This window comes from Mastigoproctus giganteus, chromosome 13, assembly GCF_048544385.1.
Source record: "Mastigoproctus giganteus isolate SK-2022 chromosome 13, ASM4854438v1, whole genome shotgun sequence".
Lineage (NCBI taxonomy): Eukaryota > Metazoa > Arthropoda > Arachnida > Uropygi > Thelyphonidae > Mastigoproctus > Mastigoproctus giganteus.
The window spans coordinates 37,761,251-37,785,676 of NC_143587.1; the positions used below are offsets into that span (position 1 = coordinate 37,761,251).

The window sequence follows — 24,426 nt, forward strand, 5'->3', positions numbered from 1 at the left end:
TTTTGACACACTTTGCACAAGAAAGCTGGTGAAAACTTTGAAATATTACTTCAGAATCGAAGGAAATCTACTTGCTGTTCTAAACCAACTTCTTAACAACAGGAAAATTATTTTCAAATATAACCATACAGTGGAGAGCACCATCACGACCTCTGTCGGCACCGCACAAGGAGGAGTTCTTTCCTCGTGGATCTTTGCCACTGCTTTAGAGCCCGTCCTTGCGAAGCACCCAAACTTCCTCTCATATGCTGACGATCTCAAGATGCTCGTCACATTAGATGATCCAGCAAAAGTAGATGCAGTCACCTTTGAAACACAGGACGTCCTGGTTGAAGTTCAGGATTATCTACGATGTCTCGGGCTAAAGTTGAATCCTCAGAAAGCAGCCCAAATGACCTTCACAAAAAGGAAGACAAAGAATGAAATTACACTAAAAATCAACGGGACCGTCATTGAAAAGGTTAACTCTCACACCGAATTGGGGTTGAAGTGGGATGACAGACTAACCTTAAAAGACTACCTCAATATGGCCAGGCAGAAAACGAACCCGGTGCAGTGCAATATCTTGTCCACGATCTTCTCTACAAAACCTGCAATACCTAGGATCAGTGTTTCCGGAAAATACGGTCGGACCGTATAGCTCCCTCGGAATTGATGCCTCAGCTTTCTGCAGCTCGAAGCGCTACAGACAGGACACCCTGAAAGAACTGTACAAAGTAGAACTATTGACTGTACCACCTTCACAGTTTCGAAGTTTTGAAACTTCGTGTTATGTTATGTCAGCTTACTTGTAAATACAATGTGTTTTCCTATTTTTTAAACTCAATGTAACCTGTACAAAGTAGAACTATTGACTGTACCACCTTCACAGTTTTGAAACTTCAGTTTATTTTATGTCAGCTTACTTGTAAATACAATGTGTTTTCCTATTTTTTTTTTAACTCGATGTAACCTGTAATCGCCTTGAATATTTATAATGTGCACCCCTCTAGCCGAACCAGGCTGTTCCGTGGGTGCCCACTGATGTGGAAATAAAATGATGTTAATAATAATAATAGTTTTTCGATGTCTCCTCATTTCATTGCTAATATATGATACACCACCATACCAAATTTTGTCTCGCTTCATCATAAGCTGCATGAGTTACACCAAGTTTTCTACGTGTTCTGTTAATTTTGTCGAGCAGTGTTCAAATAGAGTCTGTCGGTACGGACACGGTTTGACTTGAGGGAAACTCGCTCTCTTTTATTTCTAGTCTTGGCTTGGGGATACCTCCAAGTATCCTGTAGACACACAAAGCCTCCTATACTTGCCGGCATAGAGATACTGAACAGTGATTATTAATTCTTCACAAGTGAAATGAGTTCACAAAACTTGTCATTTGGTATCAGTACCTTCGCAAAGCCTTTCGGTGTCAATCTTTAGTTTATTAAATAACTTGAGTGTTTGTTGGGAAGCACTGCCAAAGACTGTCAAGTATGTGGAGTGAGAAGCGGAGGGGTAGGCTCAGACCAGTAGCGAGCTTCGCATTGGGCCGTGGCCGTAGAATTATGCTATTGATCTTTGGTGCATTTAGTTTCATGGTGAGAAGTTGAGCAAATTCCTTGCGATAACTTTCAGCCGTCTTGTGATAACCCGGAGGCTTAACATTGAGGTTCAAGTACATCGTGGCTCATGAAATGATGGATTCTCGACTACCCTATTGTGCCATCTGAGAAACCAATATTAAGCCGAAAACGGCTTTAAGATGAAAACTAAGAGCAGAGGAACAAATCTGCGAAGGGTATAAGGGGGGGGGGGACGATGAATTTCATGATTTATTTAGTTTTAAGTGCTGGGTTTCTGATTCTTACTAGCTCCTGTCCACAGAGCAGAATACGTTTTGGTTTTCATGTGGATGAAGTGGAGTACAAACGTTAGACCCTCATCCCACATTAGCTCAAGGTCCAAATGACATAACCTTCGAAACTCAAGCACTCGCTAGTTTTGATTTTCTTATTAGAAATCGTGAGCTGGGCTGATTTGCTTCGGTCCAATACAATCAAGGTATACTCCGCAATATCCTATTGGTTTGTTGGCATATTTGTTCTGCCGTTCGATGCATGCCGGAATTGATAAAAAATTTTAAGTTGTCTGCATATATCGTAAAGTTGTTGTTATTAACTAAGAAAGGTTCCAGGACAGCGGCGAAGAGGGTGGTGGAATGCTCACCACCTTAAGGAACACCCTTTGAGATTGTGAAAGAGGCCTGTAAGTTCTGATATCTAGCGGTAATTTTCTCCTATTCAGCATGTGGCACAATATTTGTGTAGGTTTCCTCCAATATTATAATAATTCTCCAAGATAATGACGAGCGCAGGTATGGAGATATTATCATATGCAGCAGAGACGTCAAGAATGATTATTGTCTAGCTGCTCTTTGTTATTTAATGTGACAAACACTGAAAATTTATCCAGCCCTAGAGTGGCCTTGTTTGGTAGCTTATTTATGGAATTTTTAAGGTCCTCCCTGGTAAGTGTAAACTCACCGTAGCAGATGGATTCGGGATTGCCATCTCAGGATGCTTTCCTTTTTTAATGGCATCTCACTAGGATTCAATTTCGATTTTCTTTCGAATAAAGTTGATTTTGCATGAGAGATGTGCTGAATGTGATGGCAACCCAGTGATTAAAGACCTGCTCTCTCATTTATTAGCTCTGTGGTCAACAATTCTTATCGCATTCCTTAACTTTGAAAGGATAGCTCTATTATGTACCTGTTTATTTAATTTAACGAAGTTGGCTCGTTCCTTCTTGCAACGTGTGATCTACTGGGAGGCCAGTTTTTTTTTTTTTTTTTTTGCCATTTTTGGAAATATTTTAGTTTTCTAAGGAAACTAATTTTTTATTTAAGACTGAACCAAGCATTTGGCCTATCCGAAAACCTCATTTCCTTTCAAGCACTGTCTATAACAGTTCGGAATAATTTGTGTACCATCAGAGTGGTGGCTTCGTCTATTGATTTTGACCGCAGATCATTCCTATTATATCCCGTAAGATTTTTAAGTATGATTTCGGGCCTGATATATTTCACAGAGCAAATCTTCTGCGTAGTTCTTTTTTTTTTGGGGGGGGGGGGCATCTTCCTGGAAACGCTTAACCATTTTTAAAAATACCTCAATAGTTAATGGGCTGTGGTCAGAACTGAACTTACTGTGGTTGCTAACCAACTTAATGCCCAAGGATTCTGTGATCGTGGCTTTGCAGTTTAATGGAAATTTTGTTCGGCAACACGGCTGACTGTTCTAAGAACAGTTTTTATGATAATACACATTTTCTTCAGTCATCCACTTCCATATGACTTTCCATGTCTTCAGGGCCTCCGAAATCCGTCTAACACTATGTTCTGCAATACGGCACCCAAATACTTCTCTACATTCGAGCTCAATGAACTCCACTTCTGTGAAATTTCACTTTAAATTAAAGGAGATGCAGTAAGGCGTGATCGCTGATTGCGTCTGGTGATGTTCGGCTAATGCTCCGCCGCTCTCCCATGAAAACCTAGGCAGTGGAGCTCTGCGTGTAATGTACAGGTGAAGCCCTGTTGACGCTTTAAACTCCTGGTTGATATTTTGACGCGATGTCTCATGAGATTGTCGTACTACCTTTCCAAGTTCTCTCATGTCACGTGGTGTACTTCTGCGGCCTTCCTGCGCGCTGCTCATACCTCACACTTCCATTTCACAATACCATCACTTACGGTCGATGGTACATGCTGGAAAAAATTGCACAAAATGACACGAAGCGACAAGCCAGAAACATGGTCCCAAATCGTATGGACTATTAAGACAGGAATGTCCAGCTACTTTCTGGAGGGTAGCGTATCTGATTACCACCCAAACTGATTCTTTGCTTGCATATCATCTCTCATTAAAATCAATATATACACCTAACTTTCACTGTGAAAATGCTCACGGGAAAGATTTCCGCCTCCAATTTCTGGGATGTGATCAGATGGAGAATTCCCCCTCCTGCGTCGAGAGCAATGCCTCAGTTGTGCTCGACCCATGAGAGACTGCACATGTCTGAGAGATTTCTGCCCACACAAATGTTAACAGAGGATACAAATTCAAATTATTTTATTAGAGTCACCCAGAATTGCTTCTATATACCCATATATGTAGTGTGTCTGTAAATTGCGTGTGTTCTCTGGTCGATTTTTCTGTTTTTCTGGACGAAAAAACCCCAGTTTCTGGGGGAAACCTTGCTGTCTACGCCTGAGAACGACTAACTCAGCCACGGAGTGAAAATAAACCCATTAAAGTTCCTCGCGTCATCGACGGGATTCGAACAAGGGGCTTTTCCACCCGGCGTGGGGAGGACGGTGACGATACCACTGTGCTACCCGCACAGTAACAAGGACACAGTCACTGGATATGGATCTGAACCAGTTCGCCTGTGACAAGTACAAGCCCGTGATCTGCGCACCGCCCAGCAGTGTACTGTGGAAGACTCTTTCGGTGCCATTCTCTGTCAACCACGTATCCTCTTATCTAGATATGTGGAGAATTGGCTCACATGGTATTGGTTCGTGGATTTTTATATTATTGATTTATTGTTGCTATTTTGTTATTAGCATTATATATTGTGTTGCTCAATATTACTAGCTTATCAGAAAATATCCATGTGAAACCCTGGCAGCACGCCGTGATGGGTATATTGTATGGTACATTTATGTACAATAAAGATTAATTTAATTTAAATATCAAGGTTACAGCATCCTGCCGATTTTCATAGCTTCGTTCCACCTTTATCTCTTAATCCAAGAACGAAAGAACAGAAAGCCAAACGGAATTAAACAATAACCAACGCTAGTGATAGGTTAAAGGACGGAAGAAAAGTTGGTTTTTTTGTCTGCTGGTACGGTGAAGTATCTATCAAAATCCAAATGATACAGACAATACAGACTTAGTCTTGAAGATGGTGGTGTACATATTGTAGCCATAGTAACGCAGAATTTCAAACGAAGATAAAAAATAAGAAAAAAAAAAAAAAAACCTCGTTCAGACGAACAATGGAGAAGAAGACACAAAGAAGTTTCCATCGTCTTAAGTAAGGCCATCTAAGAAACTGAAAAAAGATACAAATGTCCTTGAGATTTTGACGCTGAAGTCTGTTATATCTTAAAAACGATAGTGTTCTTATGAGTAAAAATTAGCTCTATGTAATGTACCAAGTTGATCATATATTAACGGACTGACCACTTATCTGTCCCATTTCATAACCGGCATCCTCTACGTCTTTCTATCTATTTTTCCACGTGTCTTATCTTTATTTTCTCCCTGTATCTCGTACTTTCTTTTGCACCTCCCAACTATTTTCTTGTGTAAATTTATTCATGTTTCGATCTCTCTCTCTCTCTCTCTCACTCTCTCTTTCACTTGATCACGCCTGATCGTATTCCAGAACACGAAATTCTTTGGGTTTACTTAAAAAATTTAAGAGGTTTGATACTTTCCAACACCCACGACAATCCCTGGTGCGAGATTGCAGTTCCACTTCGATAACTAAACCACCCTCTTCTGTCGTAAGGAGATCTCAAAGTCGGCCATTCTTTTTCTCTCTTTCTCTTTTCTTTTCGCGCTTGCATGGCCAAGTAGTCATGTATTTTCATCAGGCTTTAAGTTTGCTCAGCCAATGAAGTCGTTCCAGAAATTTGTGTTATCAAATCTTCACAAAAGTTGTCGTGTTAAGAAGCAGAAAAAAGTTTACCAAGAAAAATAAAATCGACCCAAATGACTCTAAGAAATTCAGAGTCATGGGATATGTCTTGGTCAAATCTTAATCTTTTTGCAGGCAGAATACAAATGTCCATTTACATCTTTTAGTTCGCTCCACCAATCGCTTTTACTTAAAGTTTGGTTCAGTTCAGGACGGAAGAGAGCGTAAAGAGTTTCTTAAACAAACAAATAATTCGGTACGTTTCAGACAAATACTAAGTTCACTTTCAGAAAAGACAAAATGTCAAAAAGTAGGACAACTTACTTGGAGTTGAAAGAGACGAAAGAGAGAGAGAGAGAGAGAAAGAATAGCTACAGAGCTAAGAACATCCTTATTCACTTTGAGAAAAAGAATACAGAGACAAGATGTGTGTAACGTAGGAATTCTGTGTATACGTTTCGAACTCAACGTTGCAGACATTCTTCAGAGTAAAATTACTATAAGTTAACAAACATTTGAGTACAGTATTAATTGAACTCGCATTGAAAATCCCATGTTTTCCGATAGCAACACCCTAAATAACACAACCATCATACTTTATTTTTTACTTATTTTTTTTACTAAGAGGATTGTTTAAAAAGCAAGGTGGTAGATGTTTTTTGGGTGGGGGAAGGAGGAAAAGAATACCATACCTACTAGTAGATATGAATAAAATGTAAATATGTAATGTTTCTTTTCTTCGTTTATGGGTCGTATGGAATTTTTTCTCTTCCGGAACTAGGGTTTTTCACTCAGAGAAACAGCCAAATAACCACATAATAAAGGTAATATTTAGAGACAATATGCAACGCCTCATGCCCTTAGAACCTCGGAATTTAATCTAAAACACAACACAATAAAAACTATCAATCTTAAAACAACTTATTTAATAAAGTAAGGTGTTCTTAGACATCACAAAATTAAATAATATAAAAATATATTTAATATAATACTAATTCTGGAAGTTAAAATTCGGATGTGCAATGCAGCGTCCGAAATTTAACCTCCAGAATCTTAGTATTATATTACATTCAAATAATTATATCTTAATTATTCGTAGCCGAGTGGTCAGGAGCGGGAGTGCAGTAGCACATGCTCCTTGAGTAGACCCGGCTTCAACCCCCAGACTGCTGAATACGGCCGATCTGTCAACCCGCACTGGACCAGCGTGACAGATTATGGTCCATTTCCCTCAACATGAATTGTTGAGGACGCTTCCATCCTGCAGTGGGTTGATAATGACTACAATTTATCTTTTATTTTTTTTTATTATTCAGTAGCCTATTTTCCACTAAAAATACATATGCAATTTATTAAAAAATAATTACCCTAGAACTTGTTAAAGCGGCACCGCGTATACTAAACATCTGTTTAAAATGACTAAAATTTACGGCGACCACTTTGAACGAGATGATTTCGGTTTTCTAACTTAAACGAGCTGGAACAACTGAAGATAATTGAAATTCCTCTCTTTAAATTTCAGAAAATGCAATCAGTTCATCGAAGCAAGTTTAGTACAATGCTCGACAAAATTAACAGAACACGCAAGAAACGTGGTGTAACTCGTGCATCTTGTGACAAAATTTGTACCACAGAATAACGATGAAATGAGGAGACAGCGAGAAACTTCAGACAGATATAAGGGACATCAATATGGATTGCATAAGATTTACCAAAAAGGACACATTAGTCACATGGCATCACAACGGCGTATGATCCCATCCAACGGCTAAACAGGCCATACAGCGGTGAACCATGCTCCATATAAGGGAATCAGTTAGATTCTGTGGCAACAAATCCCATTCTTCCACCACCGAGGAGTTGGCTGTCGGCGAGCAATGCAACGTCCAAAAGCGTCTCACACATGTTCAACTGGATTTAAGTCTGGTGTTCGTGTTGGCAACGGCAGTCGTTGTACGTCCTTTCCTCCAGTAAACTTTTGATTAAATTAAAACGCGACAAGATCTAGAATTTTAGGATTTTTCTATGTTTCGTAAGGTTCTTCGTTCTCTCTCTTTTTTTTTTTTTTTTTTTTTGCAGCTCTACAAGTGTTCAACCTACAACTCAATTTTACGATGAAAATTCCTGTGCTCATCGGCTGGCTGTTAACTGACTGTTAGTTTGTTATTGGTGATTGGCTGATTGTAACTTTGTTACTGATGATTGTGGCGCCTCCATAGCCAGGTGGGAAGGAACAGCAGTGCATAGCACACGCTTCTTGATTAGACCGGGGTTCGAGCCCGTCACTACCAGATGCGGAAAGGTCAGGGAATGACCACCGCATATCCCCGGAGCAATATAGCCTTAGTTGCTATTGCTCCTAAAAACCAAACAACAACAACTGATGATTGCTGAACTTACTGGATGTAACATTTAACCTAATTTGTTTTTAAGGTTTGTACATGTATCTGCTTCTAGGCTAAAATGCTTTTGTAAAGTTATGTTGGTTATCGGTTAACTGGTACTGGCTTAAGTTTTTTTTTTTTTTTTTAAGTTGAGGATTGTTATTCTTGATTTATTTTCTTTGATTTTGTATATAATCTTTAACATTTGATATTTATATTAATTTTTAAAACTTAATGAGATTACTTGCTTTGTTAACTTTGAAAACCTCAAAGTATTGTTTGTTACCTAGTGGTTTTGAGGTTAATTTGTGCACAGTGTTTAATTTTTGTACACCGGTAGTGTTAAGATAATCTCTCTCTCTCTCTCTCTCTCTCTCTCTCTCTCTCTCTCTCTCTCTCTCTCTCTCTCTCTCTCTCTCTCTCTCGTAACAATTTTTAGCAAGAGTCTGGCTCGAACTTTGTTCGGCTCTTAGCGTCCCTCTCTCCTGCTGCTGCTGGTTGGTAGCCTCTGGTCTATCTTCCCATTGAAGTGGTGGGCATGTTTTCGGCTTGCTGATTCCGGGTAATCAAACGGCCAGTTCAACACAAACAACATACCACACACACAATCACACAAACAACACTTATATCTGGCCATTTCTACAGAGTCCTGTATCTTCACAGTGAAACGAGGCAGAGTTGAACTAACGTTCCAGGTGACGCCCTACGCAAATACATAGATACACCACTTGAGCTATATGTGCAATGACGTTGTCGTGCATGAAAAGAATATCTCGGTCAACAGTATCCCGAAAAAGTCGCACATAGGGTTCGAGGATCTGTTCTCGGAACCTCTGCGCAGTTACGGTACCACTATCAAAAACACGGATGATGGATGCGTCCGTTGATCATTATTCCGCCCCACACGAGAACATCGCCTCCACCGTAAGTGTCACTTTCTCTGATGTTGGAGGGATGGTAACGCATTCCTCGTTGCCTCCAGATGAAATAATGTCTAGAATCTGTTTTTAGGCTAAAACGGGACTCATCAGAGAACAGAACTGTACTCCATTTGTCAGAGCTCCAGCCCACATGTTGATGGCACCAGTACGAGCTCTGCGATGATTTGGAGTTAATGGGATACAAACCACAGGCTTCTTTGAGCAGTGAAGCGAGCCTTTTTAACACAATCTCGTTGGAAATGTTTTCACCTGTAGCTGCAGCAACCTGAAAAAACAGCCGATGACAGGAAATTGTAGGATTCTGTCTTGCTGTTCAGCCAGATTGCGATCAGTTCTGGTTGACGTAACCCTCAGCGACCTTGGCTAGCTATTCTTATAATGGTTCCTGTCTCCTGAAACTGCTTTCATTGTGCTAAGACGACACTGCGTGATACATTAAGCCAACGTGTAACCTCCGCCTGCGTCTGCCATCACAAAGAAACATCTAAACGACGATCCTGAATACTGGAGATGTGGAAATTCCACTGAGTAAGCCAAAAAACGAAAATGAAGTGATGTGGTCCAAACTGTTTCTATAGGCATGAATAATTTGTGTAATGTGCGGCTCTGTAAGGTGCGGTAGATCGATTTCTATTGGATACTCGGAATGTGCATGCCAGGATGCCTATTATATTAAATATTCACAATAATAAAATATTCACGAAAAACATTTTATTCTTAACTACACTGCTCGACATTTTATTTTGTCCAGCAGTGTAGTTAAGAAAAACTATTGAATGAAACTAATAAAATTCGCTTTAATAAAGGCAAATTTCAACACTTGATCGCCATTTCTTTCATAACAACGTATTTTAACAGATAAATTTAAACATTTTATAAGTACAAGTATAATAAAAGGTCGCATTTCAAAATCACGTTAAATCAGACGAAATAAAAAAAATAAATAAACAAACTGCAACACCTAAGTTGGTAGCGACCACCCGGTAGGTCGCGACCTACGGTTTGAGAACCTAGGCTAAGATGATTGGTGGAACACAAATGTTTGGAAACTAGGATATAAGCTCACGCCAATTACACTGAGGGTTGTTGATTAGCTTGTAGTCAGGGGTCAGATCTCAGTCATACCTTAAAACAATACATGTAGGGTATGCCTGAGTACTGAGGGTATGCCGGAATGAAGCCTAAATTTAAATCTCGACTACTAATTATCTATAAATTGTGTTCTACCATTTGTTTGTGTAGTGCATATGTTTCAAAATCCTTACTGCGATGTTTACTATAAATGTTTGGTAGTTTATGGTAATTTTGCTATGAATTAGGACTATCATTCTGCTCGGAACGTATACAACTATTTCTTATACTTTGTTATAGATTAGAATAATACAGTGCTTTATATAAGTTATCCTCAGAAATGGGTCACGTCGGTCAATCATTTTAAATTACCCCTCACCCTCCCTTCTTTGAGCATGCACACGCACACATCTATGTACACATAAAATGCAGCCACCATGTGCGTGTGCCTTGAACTTAGAGGAAGCCCCTGCAAGTTTGGAATTTGAAAGTAGAGACATCTGCTTACGATCCAAATATTTATGCGATAACACGGTCTACAGAGGTCACAACTATAGCGGGGGTGCTTTTAATCTGGAAACACCCTGCACCCTCCAAACTCCCACTCATTCTTAATGATGTCATAAATAAAATAAACAAATACACCTTCCGCAATTAATTAATATTTTATTTCTCATATATTCGAGTTTCTATTGTACACCAGAATTGTCACGCCCCCACACATAAAACACGAAGTATTTAATTATCGGAAGCACGAGTTTGCCAATTTATGACTTCCAATAAATTTTCGTAACTATGGCAACCACGACTCGTGATTCATGACAGTTTGGAGCAGTGCTGTGCTTTGTTATCTCCTAAGACATTCATCTGCTGACAAGCTTTAGCAGAATGGATTTTTTTTTTTTTTTCATAAGTAAAAAGGTGGAGGGAGGACGGCTAAAATATGGCATGTATATCGTGGAAAATACGTGACCTCAATTAACCTTTTTCGGAAAGTGTTCGGTGAGGTCAAAAGTGTAAATAGAGAGTGTTTCTCTTTTAGCCTCACCCAGCAGGGCGAAGACGTGTTTTGATTTTCATTTTTTTTTTAACCCAACAGCCCGAAATAAATAAAGCGTGGATAAAATATCTTAATTAATGAACAATTACGAATTTAATAGAGTCAAGATGTCTATCCTGTGTCCATTACTCTCATTTCACAGATGTGGTGGGGTTTCAAACAAGTTCTTGACTATCACATTTTTTTATCACCAATTAGTCTGTAACTTAACTCGTTCAAGCATGCTTCACACCACGTGTACAGGGGGCCATTACTTGCACCGCCCCAATATAGTCTTCAAACACACCACAATTTCATAATGCAATGAAAGAAGATTTTCAATTGTACAGACAATTAATAATTCGTATTCTGCAAAGATAACTTCGCTGGTTAATATAATATTGTAATATTACTTTTATTATGTTCACGCATTTTAATAAAATTTATTAATTATATATTAAAATATATTAATTGTAAATAATAAATACTCTGTGTCATTGAGATTAAAATGGTAACATTATGAAATAAATGTCACTCTCCGTAATGCTTTATTTCGTACAGAAAAATCCAAGTAAAACTGCACTCAAGTCTGTTTTTGCAAGTTTTACAGTGCAGTATGTCAACACGAAGTTGCGTAATAATCTTTACGCATTTTGCTACATTTCATCCCGAAATAAGCAATTAAGAAAAAGGCTTTGTCTTTTTGATACTCGATATTTTTGATTATCTGCAGTACAGGGTGATAACAATGAAGGGCATTTCGTATCCGAATGTACCATCTGCTACACACACTGGCCAAAAAAAAAAAAAAAAAAAAAATAGGAACTTTTATTCAGTATCGAATCGGGCAGCCTTTGTTTCGAATAATAGCAAGTGTGCGGCGCTGCATGGATTCTATAAGGTGTCTTCGTACGTTTTGGTCTAATTGTAACCGTTCTTCCAGCAAAATATCACGCAGCTGCAACAAAGTTTGAAGGTGGAGCACTTCGTTGACGAATATCTCTCTCCAGCGTATCACACACATTCGCGATAGGACTGGAACCAGGTGAATGTGGTGTCCAGGAAAGATGGTAAAAATCCGTGTCATGTTCTCCGAACCATTTCGCACGATGCCTGAAGTAGCCATCGCCTTGAGGATAAATAAAAGTGTGACATGCAAGGTGCAGTATATCTGATACAAAGTTCAGGCGTTCCCTCCCTGGATGACATTCGACCTTCCACCGGTATCAACTGAGCCAATCCGTGCCAACAAAACATAATCCCATACCATGACACCACCTCCAGATGCTGTCTTAACAAGCAAGCAGGGTTCATCGCTTCGTGAGGTTACGTCATCGCCCCTCGTCACATTTTTCTTTGAATATATTTGTATTTATTCGCATTTCTTCTGTTTGTGACTGTCTTAATACAAAGAGTCATATCTTTTTGGCCAATGTAAAAATCTCACCACACTCTCTGCCTAACGTCAGTGCAAAACAAATTGTATTGCGATTCGCCTTAACACATGACTTTCTTCAGTTGTTCCACTGTTCAATCACGATGTTCTCGGTATCACTCGAAGTGGATTTTTCCGGTTTTTCTCTGAAACAAATGGCTTCCGAATAGGCAAGAGACTGCCAATACCTAGTTTCTTCAATTCCGTGCACGTCATACTGGTTGAAGTAGGGCAGTTCTGAGCTTAGTTTATTCAGATATTATTTTATGTACACTGAATGTCCTATTTTCCTGTACAGTCCTCCTTTGAGATGTGGAAGAACCGCTTGCTTTTCTTTCATTAAAAACCTCTAAGATGGATTTGTTTGAGAAACCAGTTATAGCTTTCGTTTCTTGAATCGTGGCTCCTGTTATACGTGCACCGATGGTAAGACCTTTTAAAAGTCTGATTGATCACGCGTTTTCCCCATTCCGGCTTCAGATTACTGCAGTCGAACAGCCTCTGCAGTTTTTATACTCAACGAGGCAACACGTCATCGTCCCTCGTCACAGTTTTCTTTGAATCCATTTGTATTTATTCGCATTTCTTCTGTTTGTGACTGTCTTAATACAAAGGGTCATATCTTTTTGGCCAGTGTGTGTATAAAATCCATCACCCAGAAACTTGATCTACCTTTACCTTCCTGTATAATTTCATCATATTCTGAATGTAATATACAGTGATTATTCCTATCATGAAATTGTACATGAACCGCAACATAAATCCAGCTATATGATTTGGTGGGAGAATTTGGGTCTGCCAAAATTTACTGCAGAGACCTTGGGATCAAGATTTCAAGATATAAACCTAATCTCTTCAAGACATCAGGCCATACTTTTCTCAGAAGGGTCACCTGTATGCCGGTCCTTCCATAACTATATTAGTCACTGTATATTCCACAATATTTTCGGATTTATGACTTGATTTAGGAGCTCAGTATAGGAACCAAGTGAGTGGCTTCTATACTGTCTGCTTTCCACCCTTAATAAGATGGGAAACAGCAGACAAGGAAGACAGTGGCATGCAGAGATTTGTTACTGCATCGAAGTCTTTGAGTATCTTATCTTTAAAATCAGTTATTACAACTTAGAGAAGGGGTTTCGTTTTGCCACCAATAAGAAAGTTAACTTTAGACAAGTATTTCGAAGAAACAGAATTCAAAAAGAAACGTAGATTGGCTTCAAAAACTCTGTTCGCCACTTCATAGGGAGCAAAACCCGCCAGCTATAAAACTATGTTTGAAAAGTTGCTCAATAAATTTGCTCGTAAGATGAGCTCGCATATTTATTATTATTATTTATTTTCACTCCCACATGGACTTTTTCTGGAAATTTTGGTTCTACTAGTGATGATCAGGGAAAGAAATTCTATGAAGGTATAAAGGAGACTCAAGGAAGATATCAGAGAAAATGGAACGTAAACATGGTGTCAGATTGCTGCCGGTCTTTGAAATAGGAGACGTCTACATAAGAAAAAAAAAACCATAGAACCATTGAAACTTGCATAACCAAACATGAAAAACCATTGAACTTGCATAAATTGCGTTTTGTAATTTTTATTATTAAAAACAAAAACCTGTATAGACAGCTTTTTATCTTGCATAAAAGTAGGAGGAAAATGCAATGCCGATAAAGTTCGACTCGAATAAAATGAAAACAGGAAAAAGAACAGACAACTGTAGCATGTACCACGAAGTTAACGACCTCTTTAGATTTGCAGAAATTTTCTAAGAAAAGCTTGTCAATCGTCTAGACAGAATAAACAAAACTTTTGCTGAATGCGGATAAATGGACTGAGTGAAGTGACCACTGATTCCTCAATTAGGATTGCATTGCTTTTGCTCTTCCCACATCCTCTGAGTTACGTGGCGGGTCTACAGCCTGTTGTTGATAGTAGATAAGACGCGAGTGTTCGCGAGACAAAGTAATTGTCATGGTGGCGCCATCTCATCATCAATAGCTCCGGGCTTCCAAACGGCTCCGGTGTCGGGTTTTGTTATTAGGGAAGGTAAATAGCAGCAAGGTTGAAGTTATTAAAGGGATCGCTATCTATTATAACAGCTACTAACTGGAAACCAATCAACTACCGAAGTATTCTGCACTTTCAATAACACCGCAGAACAGAACTTTTAGAAAACAATTTTGCTTGAGATAATATGCAAATTATGTGTGCATAAAGTTCTCTGATACAATTTCTTAATGATTTCAATGCAGACGCACAACAGTTAAAATGAACATTGAGATGCACTGTACCCAAGAGATTATAATATTTTTATAAAATTCTCGCTCACGTTTTAACAATAAGAATAAATTGCTATTTCCTTCCTCAGAGTAATATGACACTACAATGACTGATGTAAATACGATAGTATCAGTTGCTTTTTTTCTCTTTCTATGCAATCTTTTTCCTCTGAAACAATACTTTGAAGCATGTAATCCAATTCTTAATTTGGGCTGATTCTTTTGCATCAGGCGTTAGCTATTTGTGTTCGAAGTCACGCACGTCGTATCTTAACGGCTCTTGAGATCTAGCTGCTTGTTACTGCTTCGGAAAACAATGCGTTCAGATGTTGTCGATGATAGGAATTTCTTAAACACTGGTCCAGAAGAAATTTTAGGGTTTTTAATCGCTCAAACATGTAAACCTTTCCGTGAATACGCAGTTCTACAAACGTGAATCATTCACGTGTTCGAATCCTTGAATTGTCAGCCTTCGCGGGTAGCACAGTTGGTAAAATCGCAATCCTCTCCACCACCCCCACTCACACCGGGTGGAAAAGACCTGAGTTCAAGTAATGTCGATGACATGAGGAATTTTTATGGGCCTTTTCCACAACGTGGCTGAGTTAGTCGGTTCCAGGCGAGGTAGCAAAGAGTTGCGGTGAAGATCATCGTAGTAGACTAAAACTAAATTTTTCATCTCCCTTTGCTAACTACCTGTGCCATCCTAAAGATGTTTATTTTAACACTTCTTTGAGAAACTTCCAAGTGTTTACCCAAGTGCTTAACATATTTGGAGAAGTGATGCTACTTATTCTGAAAATCCAGCCTTTATTAGCTGAGACGTCCGGTTTTATAAGGGTCAACACTTTCGTAGTGGCAAACAAAGAAAGTTATTTGGCCTTGGTCTTAAAGAAATCAAATTGGCTGAGAATTTTCTAAACATTCTACTATTATTGCAAAGCTAAAAGATATTTTAAGAACTGGCTTTTTTTTTTATAAGCCCCTATTTTAATCGAGTGATCTATTAACCTTTTAGTCCTCTGGAACAGGATTTTCAATTTTTTTTTCTGACCACAGAATCCTTTTCGCAAATCTAAATCTTTTGCGGAACCCTGATTTTACAAAAAACCGTTATAATTAACAATATTTTAAAATAGTAATAGATAGATTTACAAAAAATTAACGGAACATTTTCAGATCTCACTGGATCCTTTGAGAAAATCCATAGTTCCCGGGAACACAATTTGGAAACATTTCTGTATCTTGGATATTTCTTAATTCGATTTGGAATCAAAAATATAAGAACAGAATTTGCTAACTGACGATACAAGAATTACTGTTATTTGGAAAGAGGTATAAAATGTTGGACATTTCCTTTTGTGCGCCTAACGTGTGAATAGATGGACAAGGTTTCCTGTCGCCAACAATAGTCATCCATCACGGATGACTACTGTTGACCACCTTGAATAAGTATAGGAATTTTTGTCAGGTAACGCGTAAAAATAAAAAATCTTAAACCATAGAAAAGTGTTAAAATATTCAGTATCGGAAGCACATCGGGCAGATCCGAAACCCTCATCGGGCCATGTGCTGGTGACTGATATTATAATTAAATTTTTCAATTGCTCCCAAATAGAAGTACGCAATCCTTCCCACGTGTGCTCCTGTAAATGTATCTTCCCTGGAAGGCATATGTCTATCTAAGAGAAATTACACTACATCCTTTAAAACTTTTGAACAAACTTTCTAATCGAAGAGCGTTGAGGAAGATTTAGAGTAGAGGAGAGAGAGAGAGAGAGAGAGAGAGAGAGAGAGAGAGAGAGAGAGAGAGAGAGAGAGAGAGAGAGAGAGAGAGAGAGAGAATGTTCCGTAAATGATATATTGAGCAACTTTGTTTTGCTACAGCTCTCCGAAAAAGACAAAAACTGGATGTGGATAGGTCGGCCGTATATAGAATATCTCTGAGAGCATTCTAATAAAATAGTAGCCAAGGATTTCAAATGCGTTCATGTGTCAAGGCTAGGTGGAGATGCATCCGTGATGGATTTTTGTCCAAACAGAAAGCAGCCATCAAATACAAGCTCATCTCTAGCTCACGCTGTTAACACAGAGTGGAATGAGGTAAAGCGAATGTTTCGCTGTATATCCGGGTTCAAAATGCGTCATTCGATACAACTGAAAGTGAACTGAACTGTGTATTGTAAGGTGTGTTCGCATTATTTGAACAGAGATATCGATGAATATCATAAAAACGACTGTAAATGTTGCTTTGCTAGTAGGCAAATTTTAAATGTGAATTCTTGATTCCAGATTAGTTTAGTTACAGAATTAAGAAGCTGTATACAATTAGCTGACTTTGAGTTTAATTCAAAATAATAATGTTAAATTAACTTTGACAGGTATTCCGATTTTTGCATGTTCACTGATGTACTTTGTTCATTCCTCCCTTGAGAAACTTAGTCATTTCGAAACGACAATTTCTTCTTTAATATTTAATGAATGTCGACACTCCTTTACGTCACCCACTAGTTACTTATATCTATTCTGGAATACTTTCTACATAAGTCTTGCTTGTCGTTAAAATTTTATCCTTACTTATAGATAATAAAATAAGATATGAAAAGAGGTAGAAAAGGATGAGAAATGAATGCTGACGTAAACCGTATATGGCACTAGTGACAAAATAATTATACCCAAAACGAGCATTACAATTAAGATAAGAACATACATTATTAAGAGACGTGTATCGGGCTCTCTTTTGTTCTTTAAAAGTATATCACGTTCGTGGTGCGTACCTGCCAACACGAGAATTAATGGACAGTCTCAAGGCGGAAAGAAAACGGTAACTAATTATCTTTAATAGATGGATAAGGTGGAAGCAGAAGCGGAGATGGGAAAGGAACGAAAGAAGAGTAGAAGATGAGAGAATAAGAGAGACAGAGAGAGAGAGAGAGAGAATAAATGGAAAAAATAATGATGCAAGAGGAGAGAGCAAGAAAGAGCAGGAAGGAGATAAAGGAGATGGGCAAAAGAGGAAAAGAAAGAGAAGAGAAAAAAGAGGAAAGAGAGAACGAAGAGGAAGGAGGAGAGGAAGAGAGGAGAGAAGAGAAAAGGAGAAGAGAAAAAAGGAAACGAGAGGAGAAGGAAGAAAGAAAGAAAGAGAAGAAAAAGAAAAGAAAAAACACATTTTTCACTTTTCTGATGGATGCAGGAAAAAAGCGATAAAGAGAAACAGGCAAGAGAGAAAGGAGGCAAAATACATGAAAGGAACAGAGAGATGAAAAGAGAAAGAGGAATTAAAATAGAACAAAAAGGAAATGAGAAAGAAGAGATATAAGGCAGAGGAGAATGAAATAGGAACAGAAAAAAAGAAGGAAAAAGGGAGTTAACGAGAAATATGGAAAAAAAGATATCGGAAGACAAAGGGAAAGAGAGAAGGAGAACGAGAGAAATGGGAAGAGCAGAAAGAAAATGGGGAATTTAAGGATGGAAAGGGCAAGAAATGGACCTCGAGAAAGAAAAAGAAAGTAAAGGAAAAGAGAAAAAGAACAAGCAGAGATAGAGGAAAAATGAAGAAGAATGTGTGTGTGTGTGTGTGTGTGTGTGTGTGTGTGTGTGTGTGTGTGTGTGTGTGTGTGTGTGTGTGTGTGTGTGTGTGAGAGAGAGAGAGAGAAATAAGGACTGCGAGAAAATGAAAATGAAGAAAGAACACGAAAATAAAAAAGAGAGGGAGAAAGACTGAAACAAAGTGCGAGATAGAGAGAGGGAAAAAACGGAAACAAAGATCGAGAGAGGAGAAAGAGGGGCTAAAACTGAACAAAGAGGGAATGAAATTTAACAGACATAAGGAGAAAGAGAATGAAGTAGAAACACAAAAGAAAGAAAAAGAGGAGAGAATTGACTAGAAAGACTGGAAAAAGAGATAGAGAGAGAAAAGAAGATAAAAGAGAGGAGAAATCAGACAGAAACGGAATGAGAAAACGTACACAATGAAGAATAAACCAAACGACATATGCAAAAAAAAAAAAAGATGATAGAGAGAGGAGTGGAAGTCAGAAAAGATAAAAAGAGTAAGACGATTAAGATGGAATGAGAGGAGCAGACACAGAGAGAGGGAAAGAGAGAGCAGAAGAGAAAATTGTCACGAAGACAGATGAAGGAAAAGAGTGGAGTGGAGTGGAGAAGTATACACGGAGGATGTGCAAGAAAAGGAATGACAGAAACAGAAGTAAAAGAAAAGGCAAGAATTTGAAAGAACGAGCAGAGAAACGAAAACAGAAAGAATAGAAAAGAAAATAAGAGAAAGAAAAAAAAACGAATGAAGGAAGTATGACAAAAAGAATTAAAGCGAAGACAGTGAAAAAGAATATTGTGTGTTTTGTTCGTCGGAAGCCAATCCGAAAATATCCGCTTTGCTGAAACTCGTTCAACTACAATGAAAACAGAAGTGGGAATTGTGTCGGAAGAGGCAGATGAAAGGGATCCCCATTCACCGGCATCTGATTGCGTCGCTGGAAGTTGCTTTGTCTCTTTCTCTCTCAACACGAACAGAGACGGGACGTCGACGTCCTTACGGAGAGTGCACCGTTTCCGACGTGACCTGCCGTTCTGATGCCCTTCTCCCGGTAATCTGATGTTCGTATCGTGGAAGCCCCCATAAAGTGTGGAGAGAGTTGTCGGCTGCATCGCCGCACATCCCCCGACTTTCTCGCTCCCACATGAACTGTAAACGTGACACGCCATTATCTCCCGCGCAGATATGGCTAACTTACGCCACTCCAGAGACGAGCGTCGCAAAAACCTCGCTCTGAGACGCCAAATTTACGGCATCCCGGCGGGACTATTCCCGAAATCACTCCCGAATATTTTCCGTAGCAGTCGGAAAAGGAAACACGGAGCTGTCACGGCATCAAGTGTAAGTAGGAGGTACAAAGGAGACCCGCACTGCGAGGTTTGCCCACTTAGCTCCGAACAAGTTTAACAACGGCGAAACAGTAAATCCACTCGCATAAACTTCTTTTTTCTTCGGTCCGGTACGGTCGTCTATAAACCAATTGACGTTTATCGGAACTCGGTAAACTGTGAGAATTAATCCGACGAGGAAAATACATAAGCAACACGCAAATGTCAAAGGCTATAATCTCTCCGCAGGGCGTGATTGAGCGCTAAGCGAACGTTTTCAAATATTTGCATTGCAAAGAATCGTGAGCACAAACATTGCTCACAATTAAACACGTTTCTTATCCCTTGAGATTTTTCACTTTACTACTGGAGGAATCAGTCCACTGTTTTACATCCGACGGAAACCAGTTGGAGGTGAGAATGGAGCGAACTCGTGTATAATGGCTGACCACTTTATTAGGATCATGCGTTTATAGATAAAAAGTGGTATAACCAACAATATACTCGCAATAGCAGCCGATATGAACAGGATGTAGCTGGATGAAAAGTTTAGCTAGGCTAAACATTTCATCCAGCTACATCCCAAACATTTTGATATCCGAGACTCTTTCGAGCACGCGCCCTTTCTTCAGGTCTAAAATTTCCACAACTAACTTGTTATTGCGGAACTTTACTCGAACGTGGGCTGATCCCACTGATGTAAGTCAATCCATTTCATTACGCCAGGTTCAATCTCAGTTGTTTCTCATAATCCACAACTTTATAGCGTCCTCCCTCTCCTGCTAAACACTCGAATTTCTTTATTGGTAGGTTCGCCAGTGTTATTGTTGATGGGCTTCCCGTCTCAAGAGTCCCAAAAGATCGCCACTTCGTCCTCAGACTTTCCTAGTTCATACAAGATCTCTACTTTTTTTTTCTGTTTGACCTTGACGTTCATTGTCATTAGTTGATATCAATATCTACAAGCCGATCTCCTTTCTTGTAGACGACACCTGTCTACAACAAACTTTGACTTCCATTGTGAACTGGATTATCCTTAACCCCATTCAATGAATCCTAGTAAAATTCTTTCATGTAGTTTCTATTCTCTTCATCCCAATCGCAAATTGATTCTTGTCCTATTCAATGGATAATGTCACGCTTCCTTCCTAAAGACCACAAGGGTCTTGGTGAATATTCTGCCTCTGACCTCAAATTTCTCAATGCTCGATGTAGAAGGAAACACAGACTGAAATCTGTAACCTGATTCATTTCAAAGTAGATTAGTCCCCGTACCCTCTTGTACCTTCCTGTACTTTGATTATTATCTCATCGGTATAGTACTTTTTTATTCCTTATTGGAGTACAAATCTCTGTTACTACGACCCCATTCTGTCCCAACAGAGACTCATCAATCACCTTAATTAAGATTCTCTTTTTTATATAAAGTTTATGCCAAAGCAACTAAGGCTATGAGGCACCAAGAATTCGTACTAATGAAAAAATCTCAGATATGTCCTCATTGAAGGAAAAATAAAAAATGTCTACAGAGCAGAAGACAAGTTTCCAACTGACCCACTTGCATTAAGTTGGTCTTGTGGGCTCGATAGTTGCCCCTAAGTGAATTCTATTTGACTTTGATCAAACACCTCGATGAGCTTGTTAGGAACAAATGTCTTATTTTTTAAAAGAGTACTAATTGTTTTCCTCTTGGGAAGACAATCATCTTGTAGCTAACTCAGCTGTGTTCATTAAGGTTAGTTTATCATCTGATGTCTGCACAACTTCCGGAATAGCCGGGCGTCTCATGTCGGAATTTTGGCACTTGTCCCAGTAGGACGGACATTCGAGATCTGTGGTAAAGCCTGATGATTTTGTTTCCACTGTCACTTAAATTTAGAGATATTTTATAGGTCAGTTGAAGAATCGCATCACCAAATTGCCCTTAATATCCCAGAATTTAACAGAGGAATATTACACAGTCTTCGAAACAGATCGATAAGCTAAAGAGTTCCATCTCTTGATGTCTTTTTATTAGCCTTTTTACCTTCCTTAACCTCTGGTAAAATCAATACTATCGGAAATCGAAAACGTCGGTAGAGAAAGGTCATTGTCAGCAAGTCAACTTCTAGCTGTTCATCAAGCGAAACGAAGAAAACGTACGAAGAGTCGTTGTTCCTCTGGGAATCTGTCACTCAACACGACGCGAAGTCTGCTGATCCGGAGAAGAGAAAACGTAAACTGCGGTCAACGGACAGCAAACGAGATGAGTCATCAGGCGTCTAGAACGCAGGCGACAGCTTCGTCGGAGAAGCAACGAAGATATCTGCAATGGAGAAAGCAGGTGAATTTTTTTCTCCGGTGGAATACGTTAAAAGATGGGATATTTACTCCAGAAGTGTGGTGTTGAAGATGTTCATCGATGCTAGCAATTTTAGCTTTACATTTCAGAATAAGTTGAGGTACTGATGTACAGTATATATCTGTCAACGCAAGTGAGATGCAAAGATAGAACGGGAGAAAAGAATTAATTCTTCTCTCTTCAATGTCCTCTGACTCACAGTAGGCAGCGATATCAGATAGAGCTAGTTTATGTTACCGGAAGTTGAATATGATGCGAGCAATTCCTGTCCAGTAACGTCTTTCCGGTGGTAGAAAAAGCTGCTGGCCCCGTGCCAGAAGTTAAATGGTTTAATTGATTTGATACTGATAGAATTACCCTCAATGGAAGTACAGGGACACCTTAGGAAATCGTGGTGATCAGATAATTAAGAATTTTTTTCTTGTTCAAGTATATTCAACCTTCTAAGTCTTCTCTCCTTTTTTGATTTTTTTTTCTGACATTGTCTTAACTCTTCGACTTATTCTTTTGTGGACAGGATCCGCTTACTTTAAAGGACCAACTTGGCTTGTCTCCAAAATATCTTAGGCCAAGTAAATAGTTTGAACGATGTCCTCATTCGGATACAAATGTCTGGAAAGCTAGACAGCTTTTATCGTGGCTGAAATTCGGAACATAAGTATAACGTACTTAATGCCAAATTTTTACTACTTTTTTCTCTGCCAATTTATCATTTCTAATGTCTTCTTCTAGATTTGTAGTTTGTCTGAAAACAGACTCAAAAATGAAAGAAGGAAAAAAAAATAACATCGGTTTCTGCTGTAATATTCACTTTTGTCGAAATACGACCAAAAATCTTTAATGCGTAATAAATTTCTTATAAGTTCTCATCTTTGTGAGACGGTGGTTTACTCGATTGGGTCTTCAGAATCGCTACCAAGTAATTGTGACTGGTATAATATCCGGCATCAAGGTAAGCAAAAATTTCGCAAAATTAAAATATTATTAAGACGCTATGATAAGAGCAGGTTTCTCTTATGTAAGAGCCTTACATAAGACAAATTAATTTAACTGGTGAGCAGACGAACAAATTTTTCTAGAATGGCAACGACTTCTATAAGAACATAAACCACTAACTATTCATTGGTCTGTCTTAGATAAATATTCAGTCATCGATGAAGAAAACTCAGTAAACGTTAATAGTGTAGTGAATATCTGGCATTACTTACATGGATGGATAAAATCGGTCACCTTTTGACGTCCGCCCCTGCCACGACCTTTCTTAGATGTTTCCTTCGCTACACTGCAAACCATTAGCACCACTAAGGGGGCACACAACAGAACCCACCTGAAACATATAATAAAGCACACTAATAAATACGCCATGCAAACAGTTGAATTTTACAAATTTGTATGTGAAAGCAATATGTACTTTGCTTGTTTACGCTTCTCTCTCTCTCTCTCTCTCTCTCTCTCTCTCTCTCTCTCTCTCTCTCTCTCTCTCTCTCTCTCTCTTCTCTGTTCTTTCTCTTTCTATCTTTCCCCTCTGTTTCTCTCCTCTCTCCATCTTTCACTCAATCTCTTTCTATCACTCTCTTATTCTGTCGCTCTTTCTCTTTGCATTCTCTCGCTACCACTCTCATCTATCTTTTTCTACTATTTCCTCTCTCCTTCTATCTCTCTCCCTTTCTCTCTCTTTTCGTTTTTCTCCCTTTCTCATCCCTTCCTCATTCTTTTTTCTCTTCTCACCTTTTTCGCACACTCTCTATCTTTCTCTCCCTGCCTCTTTCTTAAACTGTCTTTCTATTACTCTCTCGTTCTATCTATTTCTTTCTTTCTGTCTCCTTTCATCACTCATTCTACCGCTTCCTATTAATCTCTCATTTTCCTTTATCTCTCTCTCTATTTTATTTTCTCCTTCTACCTTTCCTTTTTTCCTTCTGTCTCTTTATATATATATATATATATATATTATATATATATACACATAACCAGCTCAATATATTAATTTTTCATTCACTTTTAGCCGTTATGACTTTTCACTATAATTTATTATTATTAACTTATTATTTCAGAGTGAGATTCTCTGAAACCTGTTTCTCTTCTTCCTCTCTCTATCCCTTATTCTCTCTCTCTCTCTCTCTCTCTCTCTCTACATTTCTTCTGCTATGCTCTGCTACTAATTTCTTCTGCTATGCTCTGCTACTAATTTCTTCTTCTATGATCTCATTGTATTTCTTTCTTTCTATCATTCTATTACCTTCCATCACCCATTTTACCGCTTCCTATCGCTCTCTCATTTTATTTTTCTCTTTCTTTCTATCGCTGTTTACCTTTTTCTGTCACTCGCTCTCCATATATATTTTTCCTATC

At 38.7% G+C, this 24,426-nt stretch overlaps 1 protein-coding gene across 1 annotated transcript in view; it reads right to left on the bottom strand.

Annotated features, from left to right (window-relative positions):
• LOC150075974 (collagen alpha-1(XV) chain-like) overlaps positions 1-24,426 on the bottom strand; it is a 44,784-nt gene that overhangs the window by 12,760 nt on the left and 7,598 nt on the right. The window contains exon 2 of the mRNA XM_090387223.1: positions 23,283-23,401. Within this exon, the coding sequence (XP_090243349.1) occupies positions 23,283-23,401 (119 nt within the window). The remainder of the gene's footprint in view (positions 1-23,282; positions 23,402-24,426) is intronic.